At 41.8% G+C, this 20,402-nt stretch overlaps 1 protein-coding gene across 1 annotated transcript; it reads right to left on the bottom strand.

Annotated features, from left to right (window-relative positions):
- Nucleotides 1-12,980: 12,980 nt before the first annotated feature.
- On the bottom strand, nucleotides 12,981-18,922 carry DYNLT3 (dynein light chain Tctex-type 3). Its single transcript, XM_045790470.2, has 5 exons — nucleotides 18,791-18,922; nucleotides 16,604-16,645; nucleotides 14,467-14,590; nucleotides 13,751-13,828; nucleotides 12,981-13,442 (listed from the first exon to the last, which is right to left on the bottom strand). The coding sequence occupies exons 1-5, from the start codon at nucleotides 18,818-18,820 to the stop codon at nucleotides 13,366-13,368; spliced, it is 351 nt and encodes a 116-aa protein (XP_045646426.1). The 5' UTR covers nucleotides 18,821-18,922; the 3' UTR covers nucleotides 12,981-13,365.
- Nucleotides 18,923-20,402: the final 1,480 nt, after the last annotated feature.

The raw sequence follows: 20,402 nt of genomic DNA, 5'->3' as shown, positions 1-20,402 counted from the left end.
TTTTTAAAAAGATTTTATTTATTTGAGAGAGAGAGAGCAAGTAGATGGAGGGGCAGAGGGAGAAGGAGAAGCAGGCTCCCCACTGAGCGGGGAGCCCGATGTGGGGCTCGATCCCAGGACCCTGGGATCATGACCTGAGCTGAAGGCAGATGCTTAGCCAACTGAGCCACCCAGGCACCCCTAGAGCCCCAAGTTTTTAACAAGACTTAAAAGGGACTGTGTCTACTTCTGTGCCTTCCCTATACCTAATATTAAGGGTCCTAGAAAGTGCCATCCTGCCATGTGCCTATAAGTAATACTGGACAGTTTTAGAAAACAGCACTAGTTCACCATCCTTTTTGTATGCGAAATACACTCAGTCCTTGCCCAAGGTTGACAACCCCAAAGACCTCCCATCCTGTCACAGCATTAAGCTCAAAGTCCAGGAACGTTAGCTGAAACTCAGGAGTTACTGTAATTTCTACTTGCAAGCCAGTCAATTCTCAGCTAACAGCCAACAACACACTATTAGCGTTAAGCTTTCCATCTTTCCCACCTGGACAGGATTCATAGATATATGAGTTTCTTCCCAAGTGACTACAGGCAACATTCTTAACCCATGTTTTGCCTCTGCACAACAGAGATCGTCACTTTTTCAACCTTTGATATCTCTTTCTTTGCCACCCACACTATGCAGAAAGTCACTAATTTTAGGTTTTGGTACAGTATGCCCTACTTCCAATCTCAATTTCTGTCAGTCAGTCAGGATTAGGTTATGCTGCAGTAACAACTCCCAATCTCAGTGTCTTAAAGCAATAAAAGTTCACTTCTTGCTATGCTACATGACCATTGTATGTTGGTTGGGGGTAAGAAGAGGTTCTGTTCAACATTTTCCTTCTTTACAGACCCAGGCTGGGGCAGGCTCCAGCTCTCTGCTTCCACTATGTGCAGAAGACTTTATATGCTTCATCTCCTTTAATCCTCATAGTTATTATTCCTGCTTCTCAGAGGAGGGATCGGAGGCATAGAGGTAATAAGCAATTTTCCCAGAATTACACATCTAGGAAACAAAGGAATGAGGATTTGATTCTGGACGGTATGTTTCCCACGAAACTTAAGTACGACCCTCTATCTTCATAGAGCAGTGGTGATCAAGGTGAATGGACAGACATACTGAAATTCACTGGGATGCAGGGTAGGAGTTTACCTCAAAAGACGATCTTGCAAGAGAATTCCACTTTCAAACCCAGAATTTTAATTAGTGACAGTATACAAAGTCAAAATTAGGTTATGACGTTAAATAGTTAGTAATTGAGAAAAATGTACATCTATTTTAGTAAGTCCATTTACTTCAACAAAATATTTAAAGCATAATCATTAAATTAAGTACAGTATGGTTTCCAGAACTAGGGCCACTGTGAGCCCTGGAGGGCTTGAGATTCTCTAGGAAGACTGGCCATGAGGGTGTCACGGCCATGGAGGGGGAGCTGAGGTAGATGGTCAAGCTGAAGCAGCATTCTAGGTGGGAAAAAACCACTCTGAATGGAGAGAGCTGGATTCTTCTTATTAGACTTGCTCCAAGAGCTGAACAGGTTGTGCTGGGGAGGAGCCTTTTGAATGTGACTCTTCATGGTGTGTCCCTTTGTCTCCTGATGCAAGATGAGAGTTCCGTTGTCCATCTCTAGTGGAGCTCCAAGAGACTAGGAACTGAGAACGAAACACAGAGGACCATCATCTTTTGAGGTCAAGTATGAGAATTGTCTCCAACTCTCAGGAAAGGAGGACCATCTTCCAACCCAGCAAGCATTGGACGCGGTAGAAATGTCCACTGATGTCAGGGAGACCGTGAGTCAGGCAACAACTGTAGCCACAGCTACAAAAGAAATGTCACCCCCCCCCCCCATTCGTGTGTGACACGGTTGATCACACTTTCCTTCTTACAAAACTTTCTTTCCTTGACCTTTCAGGAACCCGCATTCTTGTAGTGTTTTTCTTACTTCGACGTCTATCTCACAGTCTTTCCTATTGCAGTAAACGGAAAACTTTTGCTTTGTCCAAAACCATAACCTACCCCTAGTCCTCTTTCTTCGAAGTGCCACAGGCAATTTATTATCAAATCCTGTCAACCCTACCTTTAAAACGTTTCCAGAATCTGACCACTTCCCATCCCCTCCGCTGCTACCACCTTCCTCTGAGCCACCGTCTCTCACCAGACCTATGGCAATGGCCTCCTCACTGGGCTCGTTGCTTCTGTCTTTGTCCACCCACAGTGTCCTCTCAGCACAGCAGCCACAGAGACCACATCACATCAGGGTTGTATCATCTCACGCAGAAATGGTCCTGTGTGATCGAGTCCTCTATTATCTATTTGGTCTTATTTCCCATTGCTCTCTCCCTTTCTCACTCAGCTCCAACCACACTGGCCATTTTGCTGTCCCGCAAACATACCGAGATTGGTTTCACTTCAAGATCTTTACACTTGTGTTTCCCTCTGCCCGGAATGCATCTTGTCTCACAAATCTTTATGACTCACCCACTTACCTCCAGATCTCAGCTCAAATATTCCCTGTAGTAGAGAGGTCTGCTCTGACCACCCCATCGAAAATAGCAGCCCTGCCACCGTCCCCCCCTTGAATCCCTCCCTATCCCTCTCCCCTGTGTGAGGTAAGCTTATGCACTCCTTGCATGCTGGCCTAAACTCCGTAGTTTGTAGCAGAACAAGCCTCCTTCCCTTGAGGTCCTCCTGCTGGCCGCTGGCCTTGAGGAATAGAGGACCAGACTTTCTGGAAGATAAGACCTGACTGCCCTCAAAAACAGCTGTCGCTGACCATGGTATCCTCAATAAGAGATACCTGGGAGCCTCGATCACTGGCAGAGTGGAAGAATCTGGAAGCCTCGCAAAGACAAATGATTAACTGCTGAGCACCAGCTTGTCCTGCGCGCAGCGCCGTCCCCATTTCCCGCGCCTTCCCCTTTAAACGCCTCCTGCTGTTCGGGACAAGCTCTCGGGCATCAGTCCGCCATCTTTCTCGGCTGCCCCCTTCCTGAGTAAAGCAACCTTTCCTTTCCGAGCATCACTCTTCTCTCCAGTGTTGACCTTCGGGCGGCGAGCCGCAGAATCTGCGTGTGGAACCAGTGCTCTGGTAAGACCTGCATTCCTTCTTATTTATTATGACTTCTGTGTAGCACTTACTACTGTCCGAAGACGGCGTTTACTGTTTGCCTCTCCCCTGGCACGTCAGCTCCACGCGGGAAGGGTTGTGGTCGTTTGTTTCCCCCAGAGCCTGGAACAGTGTCTGGCACGTAGGGAACGCTAAGCAAACCTTTACCGCAGGAGTTACTGACCTCTCCCCGTGATGCGTTGGGGGAAGAGAAGGGGAAGGAGAACAGGCGTTGGGAGGCTGGCAAGAGGAGGCTTGGAAGGGCCACCGAGGAAAACAAACGAGACACGGTCCAGAAACCTCCAATGGAACAGCAGGATTTGGAATTCCAGTGACTTCTCTGAGGAAGAGTTGTTACAAATCAGACTGCCACTCTTTCTCCTGCTTCTATACTCGGAGGCCTGGAAAATGTGAGTTCCAGGGTGAAACGTTTAAAACTTGACAGATTTTAATCATTGGAACGAAGGGATACGTTTTCCAGGCAAAGCTGGAGCTCTGTGGCTAGACATCTTGGGTGAGAGATCAAAGCTAGCAGAGCCATTGTTTGAATCTCGGGGAGAGCAGGAACTTTCATGTTCATAATCAGGACAGAAACCGTGGCATCTTTCTGTCCCCTGGTGGCAGCACCGCTAACCTGCACAGGGAGCTAAATTCCTCCGAGAAGAAAAGGCAAAACAAGAATTTCAATGTTATATCTGCCAAAGACTGTACCAACCCTAAGTGTGTGCACGTGTGTATTTGCTCAGGAGAAAGACCTCCCAGGGTTTTTCCTCCATGAAATCCAACCAACTCTTCCTTACTCGTGTGACTTCAGTTTCAAAGGGGACACCCCCTAATCCAGGTCCTACACAGTGTCCCTCATAAGCCATCTGCCAAATGTGTTTGTAGAAAGAATTTCTGTTGTGGCCGGGAGGTTAGCACAGGCAACCTCAAAGTCCCCTCCAATTCTAGGATTCTACGACTTTATGATGAACGCTTCTCACCCCATTCCCTTCTAGTCCATGAGTCTGGGCGTTCCTAACTTCTCCACTGCCAGCTTCCCCTTGCTGGAGCCATCTACATCCCCTGGATGGCTTCTTCACCATGTGCTTCTTACTTCTGCCTAGTAACACACTTTTTTTTTTCTTTTTTGCTACTGAGTTTCTTTTAAGAGCTGGCCCAGGATCTCTTTAACTATATTTGTGTACATTGTATGGATGTCCACGGGAGGGAAAGTTTCCTCCCATGTGCAAATATATTTGCTTGCTATTTTCAAGAGTCTGAATTGTTTTCTGTCTTAAGACAGACTATTTTTAAATTACAGAAGAAATGCAATATATTAATATTTAAAAGGTGTACATGTTAAAACCCAATAACTATTTCTAAGATATTTTTAGAGAAATATTTGCACACAGACACAAAACCGTTTGGGCAAAGATATTCAGGTCAGTATTGTTTGTAAGAGCGGGACACTGGAAATTAGCCAGTTGCCCACCAGGAGGGAAAGGAATAAACTCTGGCCTACCCATACCATATGATGCAATATAGCAGCTAAACTTAACAAGGTGGCTGTGTGTGTGTTAACATGAAAAAAAATCCCCACAATATACTGTTGCCTAAAAGGAGCAGTCCGGAGAATCATATCTATTATATGCAATTTTCCAGTGGTACGTGCACATACGTATATAAATGTGGAAAAAAGCCTGGAGTTATATACATCAAAATTACAGCAATTATTACCTCTTATTACCCTTGAGAGTCGATGACAAGGTGGGGAATCGAAAGGGGACAAGATGGAGGGCAAGGGGCTTGTTAAGCTTTTGTTATATTGCAAGGGCTTCACATAAAAATGTATTCATGTGTGATTTAAATTAAGTTTTAAAAATTAATATGTAACTGTTTGTTTTTAACCTATAATCCAAAAAGTCCAACGTGATACCTCCTCTTTCCTTCTCCATAACTTATTTCTTGTCCTCGTGGTGAACGTTTTAGTTGTTTTCTTTTTGTAAATTTACTTGTACAAACAGTATGGCAAGGAAAATTCTTGGGTTTTTTTTCTTAATCCATTAATGTTATTATTTCTGTTGTATAGATTCTAAGAAATGTACTCATGGGATGTAACACTTAGACATTGGAGAGATGCTGCCGAACCGCCCTCTGAAGAGAGCATACTAACAATTCCTAGAACAGTGGCTCTGCAGTAACTCTGCAGCTCACGTCGTCAACGTTGCAGTAATAGCAGCTGCTCCCAGACATACTGACTTGGCCTTAAGTCTAGACAATGGCTGACTTAATTTTCTCCCCTTGCCTGTTGACCATTGTGGAGCAAGTGCAGAGTCTGGCCATTAGCCAAACAGTGGAAGAGACTGGGATAGCGTGGAAGGGGAAGGTAGGGCCTGGTAGGCCATGAAACAGAGACAAAGCTAATGACCCATGGGCCATATTGACCTACAGACATGCTTTCTTTGGCCTGGACAATGTCAGGCTACACAGTGTTTAAAAACCTCAGAATACGGGCGTGTGGGTGGCTCAGTTGAGCGCCCCACTCTTGGTTTCCACTCAGGTCATGATCTCAGGGTTGTGGGATCAAGCCCCTCGTTGGGCTCTGTGCTGAGCAGGGAGCCTGCTTGAGATTCTCTCTACCTCTCTCTCTGCTCCCCCCCTAAAATAAATGAATAAATCTTTAAAAACCTAAGAATCAGTGCCAAGTGTTAAGGGAGCGGAGCTGAATTTCCACTCATGATGTTTCCTTTCATATGGTTCCCCATGTGTGGAATCATCAGTTCATATAACATTACTGATTTTTTCTTTGCTCCCTTACTCATTCCTGCCTTGGGAAGTGGAGTAGCTGCTTCTTACCTTCCTCTTTGCAGCCGATTCCCAGGAGAGAGTATGTTTCTGCTTGGGACTCGGGGGTAATTCAAATTCTGAGGTTCAATATTAAAAAGACCAGTTGTCCTCAGGTAAGTCCTATTCTCCAACAGAAAGGTGATGTTTTGATTGTATCCTTTTTTTTCTTGTCTCTTAATTTGTTCCAAACTCAAGTAGGAAAGAGATATACAATTTATTGGGCCCCATAACTCCAAAATCCAATGTTGAAAAATACTGAGATTTTGAAATTGAGAGATTTCACAGCATACTTGATATTTCTGAATTTCTTGCAAAACTGGAGGATTAAGGAAGCCTGAGACCGTGTTTCTAAATGTTGACGGTGGCTGGAGCTGAGACGCAGCTTCCGAACTCTTTGAAGGGGCATGCGCGGTTCAGTACCTTACAGTCCCCATTATCCCTATTGCTTTTCTGATACTTAGATCAAGTCCGTTGACACTCAGCATGTGATAATCGAGTTGTACTGGACAAAATAATGACTTCCCCAACTTATCCACATGCTAATCTCTAGAACCTGTAAAAACGTTACACAACAAAAGGGATTTTGCAGGTGTGATTAAGTTAAAGAATTTGGGAGGATGAGATTACCCTGAGTGGGCCTGATACAATCACAAGAGTCCTAGGGAGGGAAAGGTGGAGGCTGGAGGCTCAGAGTCAGGGGAGGAGAGGACAGAAGCAGGGGTCAGAGAGGAGAGAAATTTGAAAATGCTACACTTCTGGCTTTGATGATGGAACCACTAACCAAGAAATGTATGTAGCCTCTGGAAGCTAGAAGAGGCAAGAAAACAGATGCTTTCCCAGAGCCTCTAGAAGGAATGCAGCCCTGCTTAAACCTTGATTTTTATCCCAGTAAGACCATGTTGGACTTAAGACCTCCAGGACTTTAAGAGACTTCATTCGTTTTGTTTGGGGCCACCAAGTATAAGCAGCAATAGGAAACTAATATAAGAGTTAATGAGAAAGTAAACCATTTTTTATATGCATATCTCTCCCTAGAGGGAAAACAGAAACTATATCAAGATGGCTATATATTTCAAAATAATGTGGGAGTGCGTTTCTTTGTGGAAAGGTAGTGGGCATTGCTGATTTCTTACTGGCATCCCATTCAATACTCACTGCACCTTTCACACTATATGACCCAGCAATTACACTCTTAAGCATGTACCCAAGAGAAATCGAAAATGTATGTCCACAAAGAAACTTGTTCAAATGTTCGGGATGACAATTTCATAATATCAAAAACTAAGAAACAATCCAAATTTCCATCGACTGATGGATGGATAAATAAAATATAGTATGCAAAAAAAAGTACCCCGATCTTTTTGGAAATAATTCAGCCCTCTTCCACACTTGTGATAGACCAGACAAGTGTTAGCTTTCCATAAAGTCTAAGTGTAACTATATCCCTGCTACAACAAATCATTCGGGAGGCCAAATTTAAGGGAGTCAACACAGAATTTTCCAGATTGAGAGACTGGCTTATGACAGAGCAGCTTGGCTGTTCTGGCATCCCACTTTTTCTTTTAGTATGTCTTTATCTAGTGGTATATCCTGGGGAGTAGTGGGAGTGGTCTTCCCTGGGAGTAAGCAATAAGAGGGCACGTTGCTGGTAGAGAATTTGCAGTCATGAAAACCAACCAAAAGTCGACCTGCCTTTTTAAATGTTTTTTGTATGAAATTATGTTTCATCTTCATTTTTAATTGAAATTTTTACTGATGTAATTAAAATTCATATGCAGTTATAAGAAATAATACGGATAGATCCCCTGTGTCCTTTTCCCAGTTTCCTCCAGTGGTAGCAGTTTGCAAACCTATACTACAATATCACAACTAGGATATTGCCATTGATAAGTCCATCAACCTTATTCAGATTTCCCCAATTTTACTTGTACTCGTCTGTGTATATTCAGTTCTACACAATTTTATGACCCGTAGATCTGTGTGTGCACAACCACAGCCAGGATATTGAACAGTTCCAACCCCACAAGGATTCCTCATGCTGGCCTTTTACAGCTACATCTTCCTCCCTCCTGCCTATTATCTCTACATTCGGGCACCCTCTAATCTGTTCTCCAGTTTTTAAAGTGTTGATTCAAGGGAAGCCTGGGTGGCTCAGTTGGTTAAGCTTCCGACTCTTGGTTTCAGCTCGGGTCATGTTCTCAGGGTCAGGAGATTGAGCCCTGCATCAGGCACTGCGCTCAGTGGGAAGTCTGCTTGAGTTTCTCTCTCTCCCTCTGCCCCTCCTCCCACTCATGTGCTTTCTCTCTCTCTAAAATAATCTTAAAAAAAAATAAGATGTTTCAAAAATGTTATGTAGATGTAATCATATATTATGTATTCTTTTAGGATTGACATTTTTACTCAGCCCACTTCTCTTGAGATTCATGCAAGTTCTTATACCAATAACGTATTCCTTTTATCTGAGTATTATTCCATGTAGGTACCATAGTTGGTACCTACTTAAACCATTCACCCACTGAAGGACGTCTAAGTGATTTCTAGGGTGGTTTTTTTTTTGCTATTATTATTAAACCTGTCAGGAACATTTGTGTACAGGGTTTTTTTTTTTCTTTTTATCACCCTATGTTAGTGATTCTAAGCCAGACCATCCCATCGACCTGCTCCTGGCCTAATACACCACTCTGTCTGCCAGTTGCTGCTGGTACTGGAGTTTGGTCTGTCTTCCAAGGACTGAAGGATGGTAGACAGAGGAGAGGGCAAGCTGTGGTGATTGTTCTTCCACCAGTCTTTGACACGACTTTTGCTTCTCTCTCTGCTCCCCTTTCCTCCTGTTGACTAACTAATGCTCCTGATCTTCTGATCCACAGAGGGAACTACTTTGCTTGACTTAATGTACCCCAGCAATCCTGTGGATTAAGAATCAATCTATAGATAAGCCATCATTGGGTCAGTTGTTCATGCCAATGCAATACATAGCCATTCCTGGGTAAAGAACATCCCCTTTCCCAAATCATGAGGCAGGGTTATTTCATCTGTGGGCTATGCACTTTCTCATGTGTGATTTCTGCTAACAGGAGGCATTGAATGGGCCATGACTGCCATGTCTGGTATGCGTGGAAGATTCTCTACAATCTTCACCACAAAAAAAGCAAAAATCGATAAAATACAAAATGTTGACTTTTTACAATAATGTTCTTTAAAGTAAGGCGGTAAAATGAACTCCCATAAGCTATAAAACGATCTGTCAACTAGTGAAAAGTTAGATGATATATATCAAAAAGGAATACTTTAGTTTTGGAAACGTTTTGTAGCCCTTCTTTCTTTTTGTGAAGAGTACAGGTTTGGCTTACTGATAAGGTCCCTCTGAGTCCAAGATAACAAAAACATTATATAAAAATGCTTTGCGTCCCTTTGTTTGTAACTGAGAACAATAAAAGGGAAAAAAAAGTTCTCAGATCCATTAACATCTAACTTTTTAAGTGGCCAGGAAACACTTCTTCCTCTAACGCAGGGGTTGGTAAACTCTGCTAGCCTGGCACCTGTTTTTGTAGTTTCCCTGGGACACGGTCACACCCATTCACTTATTCATCATCTGGGACTGCTTTCATACTCCGACGGCATACCTGAAGAGCTGCAAAGCCTCAAATATTTACTAGATGACCCTTTACAGAAGAGATTTGTTTTAATTTGATGAAGAAACCATTACTCTAACCCTGATCATTTTGGGTGGTTATCTGTATGAGCATTAACTGTGGAAGGCTATGTTCGCTCATGCAGCTTAACTCAAATTCCTGGCCTACAAAACGAAAGGTCGGTACATGCCAAAATCTAGTAATTTTCATGCAGATTTTCTCTGTAAGGTATTAAAGGGGATGAAAATGAGTTGACAGAACTTTCATTACTGGCTCATGTAAAACTCTGCCCTGAGAAACCCAGACTGAACTATCTCATTAAAAGCTGGCGTTCACATTAAAAAAAAAAAAGTACCTAAAAAGATGAAGCATTCAGTAAAATAAAAAGGTATGTATTTTGGCATAAAGAAAGTCAAACATACATTACTGGATAAGCCCAGGCATCAAATTCCCTGACCTGGTGAGGCAGAGCTGCAAAGAAACTTCCCCATATAGTCTACACCTTTAAAGGATCCCAGAGTCGGGGGGTGGGGGTGGAGGTGGGGGGGGATTGCCCGGTTCGTGTCCTGTAGGGAAGATACGTTATCATACCAGTGGTGCTGCAAGTGTCTCTTCAAAGTCCCAGCTTCATCCCTGAGATCCTTAGAAGCCATTTTGGAAAGAGACACTTTTCATGAAGCAGTGCGGGTCATTTCTAAGTAGTCCTGGATTGTCCCTATATCCTACATACCCAAGGATGTTATAGAGGGACATTAAGTGGAACCTCAGTGAGAATTACAGGGTTTGCAACTAGACATGGTGGACTAGAATCTCCTGGACCACTTAATGTATATGGATGATGGCCACGTAAATCTTGTAAGAGCTGAGTGTTTAAGATCCTTTTATAGAGGGCTTCAGAGGGGAGGGGGGTGGGGGATTTGGATAGCCCTGTGATAGGTATTAAGGAGGGCACGTATTGCATGGTGCACCGGGTGTTATATGCAAATAATGAATCATGGAACATTGCATCAAAAACTGGGGATGTACTGTATGGTGACTAATATAACAAAATAAAAATTATTTAAAAAAAAAGCACGAGGTAATAAACACCACCTGCTTTTAGAGTACAGGGATCCTGAAAAAATAAAAATAGAAAAAATAAAAAAGATCCTTTTATAGAGAATGTCACAAACACACAAAAGTCAATTTTACTGAATCTTTCTAGCCACAAATATAGCTCCATCTTCTGGATTTTAATACAAATTCCCATTGGGTAGATTCTAACACATGGGCTGCAATTTTCAATTCATCTCTCAAACTTTGCTTTGGCGTCTGCTATATGAAAGAACTGCTTCCTGTGTCATACAAAGTCAGAGTTTTCTCCCACTTTTAAGAGACCAGGAACAGATGAGTTTTTTTTTTATTTTTTACTCACAATTTGAAAATAAAATCTACAGTATTTTAAGATTACTTTAAAAATGTGATGATGACTGTAGGTGGTGAAATGCTTTCAGTGACTCATAACTAGATAACATCCAGCTTGGGGAGAAGAGCAAACAAAGTACTTTTTACTAGAGAAAATGTAATGAGATGTTGCCATCAACTTAAGGCAGCTCACTAGCACTTTACAAACATAAAATTACAGCTTTACAAAAATCCAAGTTAGTACTTACATTTGAATACACTAATTTTACATACTTAAAGTCTTTAATTAAAAAAAAACAACTCAATTGAAAGTTGACAAACAGGACAAAATTCCTTGCCAAAAATAGTCATTAAAAGCTAATAAATAGTTACAGAATGTATTTTACATTGACTTTTTAAAAGTAAAATTTTGTGTTAAGATCACAGAGTAAAAGGCGTAAAATGGAAGCTATTAATTACGTTGTAATGTTGAATACTGGGTTTGGGTTGCTATTTTAATGGTATTTATTCTGTTCGCTGTATCTATGTGGTCTGACATTCCTTTCCTTTATTTCTATTTAGAATTTTTTAAAGCAAGCACAATGCCATTTCTTTATTCAATGATCACGCAAGAAGCGAAAGCACAGCACAGGAAGATAATCTTTATTGTATTTTAAATAAAAACAGAGCAGATAGCAAGTTCACGAGGTATATCTGATTATTATTCCTTTAAAACCAGGCTTCAATAACAATAATCAAAAGCAAGCCTTAACCGAACAGATATTTTGGTCACTATGATAATATTCAAGGGCACAAAAGCCAGCAGCGCAAAGTAAAGGAAAGGTAATGGCTATGAGAATTTTTGATGTGCCAAAAATGTAGATCACCGCACGACTCTATCCTTGTATTTTCTTAATATTCTTCTTAAACGCTGAACAATTATTCAGCAATATATCAAACATGCACACAGTATTCCTACAAGAATACTATCTACTATCTTAATATTGTCAGTACTAATATTAAACCTTTCTCTCCCCTCAAAATGCAATGAACTGTGGTTCCACTCCCTATGTATATTAGTGTTAGTGGTAATATGCAAAATTAATTTTGTTTTCCAGGTTAAATAACCAGATTGACTTCACATTTGGTGACCAAATGTGTACCCTAATTTTTCGTCTTTTATTTTCTTAATAAATTTAACTACATTTCATTAAGCCCTGAGATATTCATTAACCTGCTAATGATTGTATACTTTTAATTTATACTTCACTCAATTTGAACCCCATGTAATAAGTATTTAAATTATTTACAGATGGTTATAACTAAACCAATGACAAAATTGACTATCTGTATAGTTACACTGCTAGTAAGGCCTTTAACTAAGAGTTGCATATTTTATGCATTTTTTTACTTGCTAGGAGCAATGCTTAAAATGGTATCGATAATTCTCTGTCAGCAATAAGTGCTTTTCATCTTGCTTATTTTCTACATGGATAACCAGATTCATTTTCCTCTTGTAAAACAATTCTTTATTTCTTCCCCAAACATGTTAGCTGTTCAACTGAACAGGTGCCAAAAGTAACTTAGAATTTGCACAGTACGTTGATAATTATAATGCTAAGAGAGAAATATGCATACAATAGGGATTCCATAAATGTTAGCTCTATGTGAAACGATTCAGTTGTAAGGCAGCTGTCAGTGTCATGTACTTTTCAGCACACACTGTCACGAACTTTGTTGAACTAGGGAATTCAGGTTACCAGATTTATTTGGCCCTCAAATGTAAATCCAAGAATTTAAAATTTAAAAAACTGTTTGGACAATTGTCAGAAAAATTAAACAAGTCAATGATGGTTGCTACAATAATAGTTGGTAGAGAAAAAAAATGAACAGAATTATTTTCCACTAAATGATATGTACAACTAAGTGAGGAGAAGAAATGAAAAACTAAGAAGTGTTAGCTAGTTAGTATTTTCTCCACATTTACTTTTGCAGCTTTTTTTTTTTGGTCATATATTTATTCCTGTTAACTTCTCTGGATGAAAGAGAATTTTATTATCTGAATGGATTGCCCCATCTTCTTAGGTACATGGTAGTGAAAAGCCGGTGTAAATATAAGATTGTATTTTCATGTCATGCCATATTTTTGTTTTTTGCCAACAATAAATTTTTCCTATTTAAATGATGCTGGATAGAATATGAGATAATCTTCCAACTTACTATGAGATTGCTTGCTTATAATATTCAGTTTTCATTGGTAGCTTCTGAAGCATATTGCACACTTGTCATCTAACACATTAATAAGTAACTACTACTCTTTTTAGAAAGAATACACTGACAAATTCTTATGTTAATGGCTTTGGCCGAACATTTTTAGTCTGTCACAGAACAATAGCAATGGCGAAAACATTGACAATACAGTTCATGGTTCGGTTCTCCCATCTTACGGTACAGGTTCCTGAAACACACACAAAAAAAGGACTTTGAACTATCAGCAAAATATCAAAATTGCCAGGGAATACACACACACACACACACACACACACACACACACACTTTTCATCGGTTTTAATATCTTATTTCCTGCAATCTGTTATATCTTCACATTTCACATTTGTCTGAAGGCATACTTGTTGCTAGGTACAAAGCGATCCTGTTGATAGCCTTTCTGAAATTTAATTAGAGATAAACAAGCGTTTGATAATAAGTGTACTGTTTTACCCTGCAGAAGTTGGATTTTGTATGAATCAGCTTAAGGTCTCTTACCATCAGATGTAGTATCCCAAAAACACGAGCTGGCTGTGTGAAAGCCATAGGCACTCCTCTGGACCACGGCACAGGTCACTAAAAATAAAGGTGCAGCGTGAGAACATTGACAAAGGCAAAGATATCTAAGATATCTAAGTGTTTGAGTTCAGAGCTCTACAAGCTGTAAAAAGAACAGAAAACAAAGCATTCAGCAAAGAGATTAAAAAAATAAGTCCTCTTGGTTATCTACCACCACAATTTTGACCCCAGTGGATCCAGTCAGTTGCCCACTGCCATAACCGCTGGTGATTATGCCGCAGGAAAAATCTGGGCCAAATCACATGCCTCATTCCATGGGCATAATCCAGACACAAAAATGAAGAAAAGATTACACTTTACAAACAACTACTACGTGGCGCTTCACCGTTCTGAGGCACGGAGCTCAGACGGTAGGGCTGAGTGGGTTTCGGTGGAAGGCGGCAGCTGATTCCAATGTAAAAGGCGCTGCTACCAAGGACAGGTGGGTGGCTGGCAGGAGCTTCAACGGCTTCTGCGTAGCGAAAGAGCTCCATCTTTTAGGTATTACCAAATATTATCTTTGGATGAATAAGCCTGAAATCCTTCATATCCTATTAGAATCCAGCTTGTCTATCACTCATCTACATCCTCTAAGTTCAGAGAAGACTGTGAGGACAGAGGGGAGTAAACTAGTGAGGAAGGACACTGCTACTTACCAATATATTTATAAGCTTTTCCCAACTTAACCAAATGGGTCAGGGATTGTTCCACTATGCTTGCAGTCCATTGGTTGATGTTGTTCTGGTTATAATCTTCACCACCCAGGACCCCATCTATACACTAAAAGGGCAGAGGACAGTTAAAGACATATAAAAATCACAGCAAAAATTTATTCAAAACAAAAAATAACCCCAAAAAGCATCTTAGAAAATATGCATCTGGTAAATATTTATTATGCCCTATCTCTAGCTGTTTTAGAATTTTCAGAGCCTTCCTGCATGTATTATCTCACTCTATGAGATACTACGCGCCATATAATGATAAACAGGACAGGGCCTCTATTGTAAAGAACTAGCAGAGAAGCTAACAAAAGAAATCTGCAACACAAGAAAGACTAATCGAGGATGATAAGCTATGTCATAAAAGGATTCTGGAGCCGAGTGGAGATTAAGAAAGGGTGATTGGGTAATTGGTTAAAGGCTGGCTTTGAAACCACTGGGATTTGAACTCGGTTTCAGACGCTAGAAATAAAGAAGGAGTCCAATTCAAAAATAGAATTCTCACGTGTAAGAATTACATTTTTGTTTATATTATGTAATTACTTAGCTAGAAAGCTACCACCTCCTGCCACTAAAAGTAGATCAACAAACACCACTTTTCAGGTGCTCTAGCACAAGACAGTTGAATAATTTTCCAGTGCTTGCTCACGTCCACTTCTGATGCCTGATTAAGAGCACTGGTTTAGTATCACAAACATAGGCTGTAAGGTCACTTCTGCCACCTACTCACCGTGACCTTTTGCAAGTGACTTAACCTGTCGGAGCCCCTATTTTCCTAATCCCTAGACATAAGAGCCTCATCTCATCAGGTTGCAGTGAGGATGGAGTGAGATCATGAACGTCAAGAGCTCAAGTACAGTGACTGAGACAGAGTAAGCACGTACAGAGTTACAGATATATAATAATGTGTAAGTTCAAGGTATACAATGTGATGATTTGATACATAGATACATTCTGAAATGATCACAATAAGGTTAGTTGACATATCCATCCCTCCATGCAATTACCACTCTTTGCCTTTGTGGTGGAAACATTTAAAATCTATTCTCAGCAGCTTTCGAGCATACAATACAGTACTGTTAATTAGAGTCATCATGCTGTACTACTTAGTTCTAATACGTGAGTCTGAACTATTCAAATACAGCAGGATTTTCAGGTGCCTGTCTACCTTTCTCAGACCTCGGGTTGATCTAGCTGTACAAGGCCATTCCTGGATGAGTTCTGGGTGAGCCTGTACCCTAGAACATTCAGACAGGTGAGGCACTGTCTCAGGATGGGCTGAGGAGGTGCTCAAAGCCCAGAGGGCAAGCCAATCCACCCCAGACTAAAGGCAGATAGGGCTTGCTAGGACACAGACCCAGCCACCATACCTACAATACAAGGTTGTCTTCTAGGCCAGCTCATTTTTTCCCTAGGATTTGGCACAGTGAAAAATGACTCAGGACTATTAAAAGCATTCTTAAATACCTTACCCATCGTGTAGTCTGTATGTGATACCACTAGAGTAATTCAAGTTCCTCTACCAGAATTGATTCCCAAATAGAACTTGTCTATTTGCCTACTAGGAGGACCAGATTTCATGTCTCAAATACTTTTCTTAAGGTTTTGATTTAGCATCATATCAGTGTCTATAAGATGTTAAGTGGTTATTTTTCCAATTGGGCTAAACTTATTTCTAGTGTCTTTTGACATATATTTGACATATAATTTACCTATATAAAAGTATGTGTGTGTGTATCTCTCACACACATTAACATTTAAAATAATATTTGACCTACTGGAATAAAAGTTCTTTTATTCAAAAGACAGAAAATCAATTTTACAAAACAGCAAACCAGTTTTCTAGACTAATACTCCAATATCACTTTCAGAGTAAGCTCCAGGATGCCTGATAGCACACCTTACCACCTTTCTAAGGCCCGTCTCTATGAAGCACCCCTATAAAAAGTGAGTAAATATTAAAAATCTTGTTTTAATAGTAAGGTTTCTAACTTTGTACTGGAAGTCAAAACAGAGCTTTTTAAAATTTCAATTAGTGTAGCAAGCTTCAAGATGAACGCGATGCATAACTCACCTCTTTAACGATATTGTGCGCTTCATCAGCATTGAAGCCAACCTAAAGGGAGGAAACAAAAGATACAGCTGCTTTCAACAGATGTTCTTTTATTTATAGTTGTGACAAACACACAGAATACCCTAGGCTGGTCTGGGCAGGTATTAGTGACAGCAGACCATAGTGATATAGGGAGTCAATTCTACCGACGCTGCTAATCCCACCGAGAACACTTCTAAAATTGCAGAATGCTTTCCCTCCCTCCCTCGAGATTTTGATTCATTAGGTCTGGGGCACAGCCTGGGCAACCACATTTTTTTTAAAGGTGCTTTACTGGTGAATTTGATGAATGTCATAGATTGAGAATCTTTGTATTGTAAAGCTCAGGAAATAGCAGGAGGAGGATATAAAGATGTATACACATACATCAGTATATAGGAAAAGGCCACACCGAGTACGAATGAGGTGGTCAATGAGAAGAGACTAATAGACTGTTTTCAATTTTGTTTTTTAACTTATGCGGGGCAAAAATGTGGCTTTCCTGAGTTAAAGATTATGAAAATGCTTGATCTAAATTAATGTCACCTTGATACTATAATAGGCCTGGCAACTTAATCTTTGCTGTGGAGTGGCTTGACAGAATTCTTAGTTAAAAGCAACTATTAATGACATCCAAGTGTCCTAGGGTAGAGAACTAGGCTATGTGATAAGATTGCAATCTAAACCTAAACTCTTCAGGTAATACATGATTTGTTTCCATGGAGACGTTTTAGGTGCTTTATGACATCACCATTTTTGTAAATCCCACTGTGCAACTTAAAATTAGTTCAAAAAACAATCCTGGAACTAAGTATCATCTTGAGTATAGATTTAAAATATTTTCAACTCATTTAATTACACCAGAGAATTCCCCAACAGCAAAGGAATAAAATCCTAAACAATTAGGATTATGAAAACAGGTCTCACATTTTGACCCTCTCAAAATTATCATTTTACCTTAAATTAAGGTCATTATCTATTTTCAAAAGTGGCCTACAAATTAAATGATGTCCATTTCACTTCGATTTGGAAGGTCACCAAATAATCAGGTAGTACTGGCTGGCCATGGTAACACATGTAATTTTATTTATTTTAAAATATATTTAGGAAGTACTGCAGTACAGAACCCTCTTAGGAGTTAAGAGACTACCACTTGTTGGGGGATAGTCTGAGAGTGAAACTGCTTGTGCCTCAATTTCTAAAATCAGAATACTTTCCCACTAACCTACAAGTGTGTGTGCTACCTGCATCACAGAACTAATGAATTTATGTGTGGTTATAGCTTCAGCAGAATCCCACATAAAGATGGATGGACCAGAAGCCCTTTCTAGGGGTCTAATACACCATTTTCTGTGGCACCTCCTCCAGGTGCCTACTTTCATTTCACTGCATCATTCACCTGTGGCTACCACTGGACAGAAAATGTCTTTGTTTTTTCTGCCCTTCAGGCCTGTCACAGGTTACGCTGGGATCCAAAAGGCCTTATCCTCCTTGAGGTTAAGTGGAGCCAGAGTTGTAGGTGTGTCGTGAGAGGCCTGGGTTCAAAAGGAGCATCTGTCATTCCTGGCAGTTTTAACTTTGGGCAAATCACTTAGTCGCCATGAAAGTCAGAGTCCCCATCAGTAACAGGAAGATAACAACCGACATCATGGGGTTCTGGTGAGGTGCCGGGAAGCCTGAGTCAGTAAGCAAGGGCTCGTAATCCATGAAGCACCTCCTTCCAGCCCACCCAGGCGAGGGTGCCGGGGAGCGGCTCTGCCATCAGGGCCTCGCTCGCGAGGCTGCGGCACCTGCTTCGGGGACGCCAAGGGGCGGAGGAAGCCGCCAGGCAGACAGGTTCCTAAGGCCCGTCTCTCAGACGGGCGGCGCCCGACACCCTATCCCCACCCTACGCACCCCGAGTCCGGCCTTCCACCACTCGGCCCCGATTCCCCGCCCGCCCCGCGCGCTCCCAGCCGCCCGACTCGCAGCCCACCCTCAGGGCCTCGGGGTGGGGGGCCGGGGCCGGGCGGGGCGGGTCCCGGCCCCAAGGGGAGGGGAGGACCAGGGCTCGGAGGGCGCCGCACCCCGGCTCTCGGGGCCGCCGGGCGCCGGGAGACCACCCGGCCGAGACGCTTCGCCGAGGCGGGCGAGGGCGGGGGTCGCTCGCGGGCGGCCGAGGGGCGGTACCTCGTCGCAGTGGCGGTGATACTCCTCCATGGTGGCGCCGATTCTCCCGCGGGGCGGAGCGACGGGCGGGTCGAACTCCGCGGCCGCGCAATGGCCTCCGGGGAGGCCCCGCCCCCGTTTATGTACCGGGGCGGTCCCCACGAAGGCCCCGCCTTTGTGTCGTAGCGGCGCCACGTTGTCGGGAGCTTGGGCACCGTTCTGCGCGATGGGAGGCGTCTGCCCTTTGCCTCCGACCTTTCTGGAAACAAGTGTTGGGTGGTGAAGCGCTGGGGATTGTGACAGTGTGGGTCAGATGGGGTGACCTAGTGTTAGTCTAGACTCCGCAGTATTGGTTGAGTGCCCACTGCTATGTTTATGTGCACGTATTCTTTCATCATCATCTAGCCAATAAGTGCAGTTAATGTAATAATGAACAAGCCGCTTTGATTTTTTCACTTACTAGCTACATTACTTGGGTGAATTGACCTCCCACAGCCTCGTATGAAAACCTAAAACTATACCTATTTCATGGTTGATTGTAAGGATCAAATGAAATGTTATAAACACAACTCTTAAAAGTAAATGCTCCTACACCCGTCCTCCTCAATGACTACATAAAAAGAAATAATTGACTTACAGGACACGAGGTGCAAATATCCTAAATTAAATTATAAAATTAGGAGAACAATGCTTACATTTATCTAAAGATTACTAAGTTCCAGATGATCCTAAGGATTTCCTCATGTAAACTCAAAATAACCCAGCAGGTTTGGTGCTGGTGCCATCGTCCCATTTTTCAAGGTGAAACTGAGGTACAGAGAGTCGAAGTCATTTGTGGAAGTTCACCTATCCAGTGAATAATAGAGAAAGATTTAAACTCAAGTAGTCTGATAGTAGCACCCACGTTCTTAACCTAAATTAGTTTCCTATTGCTGCTGTAACCAATTACCAAAAATTTCACAGCTCGAAGTGGCACAAACTTATTATTTTACAGTGCCGGAGGTCAGAAGTCTAAAATGGGTCTGCAGGACTTTGTTCCTTCTGGAGGCTCTAGGGGAGAATCCATTTACTTGCCTTTTGCAACTTCTAGAAACTGCCTGCATTCCTTGGCTCATGACCCCTACCTCCATCTTCAAAGCTGGCAATTTACTATCTTTTCTCCTCTCTGACCTCTACTTCCATCCTCATGTCTTCTTCTGTCTCCAAACGGCTCAAGATCCTTAACTTAATCATCCCTGCAAAATGCCTTTCGCTACATGAGATAACATACTCACAGGTTCTAGGGATTCGGAGGTGGACGTTTTTTGTGGAGGAGAAGTGGGGGGGGGGGCAGGGGATGCATTACTCAACTTATCACAGCCACTATTCTGTTTTACTGTCCAAAATCAAGGTTGGAAGGTTCATTAGTATTCTAGTCCAACTCTCTTATTTTTCAAGTAAAACTGGAGCTCAGAGAGGTGGTGTAATTTGGGCAAGGGCATGTAGTTATTAACCAGACCCAGGGCTTCTGAATCTCAGGCCCTTCCATTCTCTGCTCTCATTTTATGAGCTAGGCTGAACCAAACTGGCCTGTTTACTTGATAATGTGCACTTTGTTACCAGGTTCTCCTAAATTGTGCAGCACGTCCAAGTC

Source organism: Ursus americanus, chromosome X (assembly GCF_024610735.1).
Source record: "Ursus americanus isolate L20-20 chromosome X, mUrsAme1.1.p, whole genome shotgun sequence".
NCBI classification, from domain to species: domain Eukaryota; kingdom Metazoa; phylum Chordata; class Mammalia; order Carnivora; family Ursidae; genus Ursus; species Ursus americanus.
Note: the sequence above shows the minus strand (reverse complement) of the source record. Positions and strands in the feature narration are given on the sequence as shown.

What these genes read in the sequence shown, in the direction of transcription:
- DYNLT3 (XM_045790470.2), bottom strand. Translation starts at nt 18,820, where the DNA reads ATGGAGGAGTATCACCGCCACTGCGACGAG. An exon ending in ATCACCGCCACTGCGACGAG is followed by an intron (nt 16,646 to 18,790) that starts GTACCGCCCCTC and finishes TCCTCCCTTTAG; the next exon opens with GTTGGCTTCAATGCTGATGA. An exon ending in CGCACAATATCGTTAAAGAG is followed by an intron (nt 14,591 to 16,603) that starts GTGAGTTATGCA and finishes CTGCCCTTTTAG; the next exon opens with TGTATAGATGGGGTCCTGGG.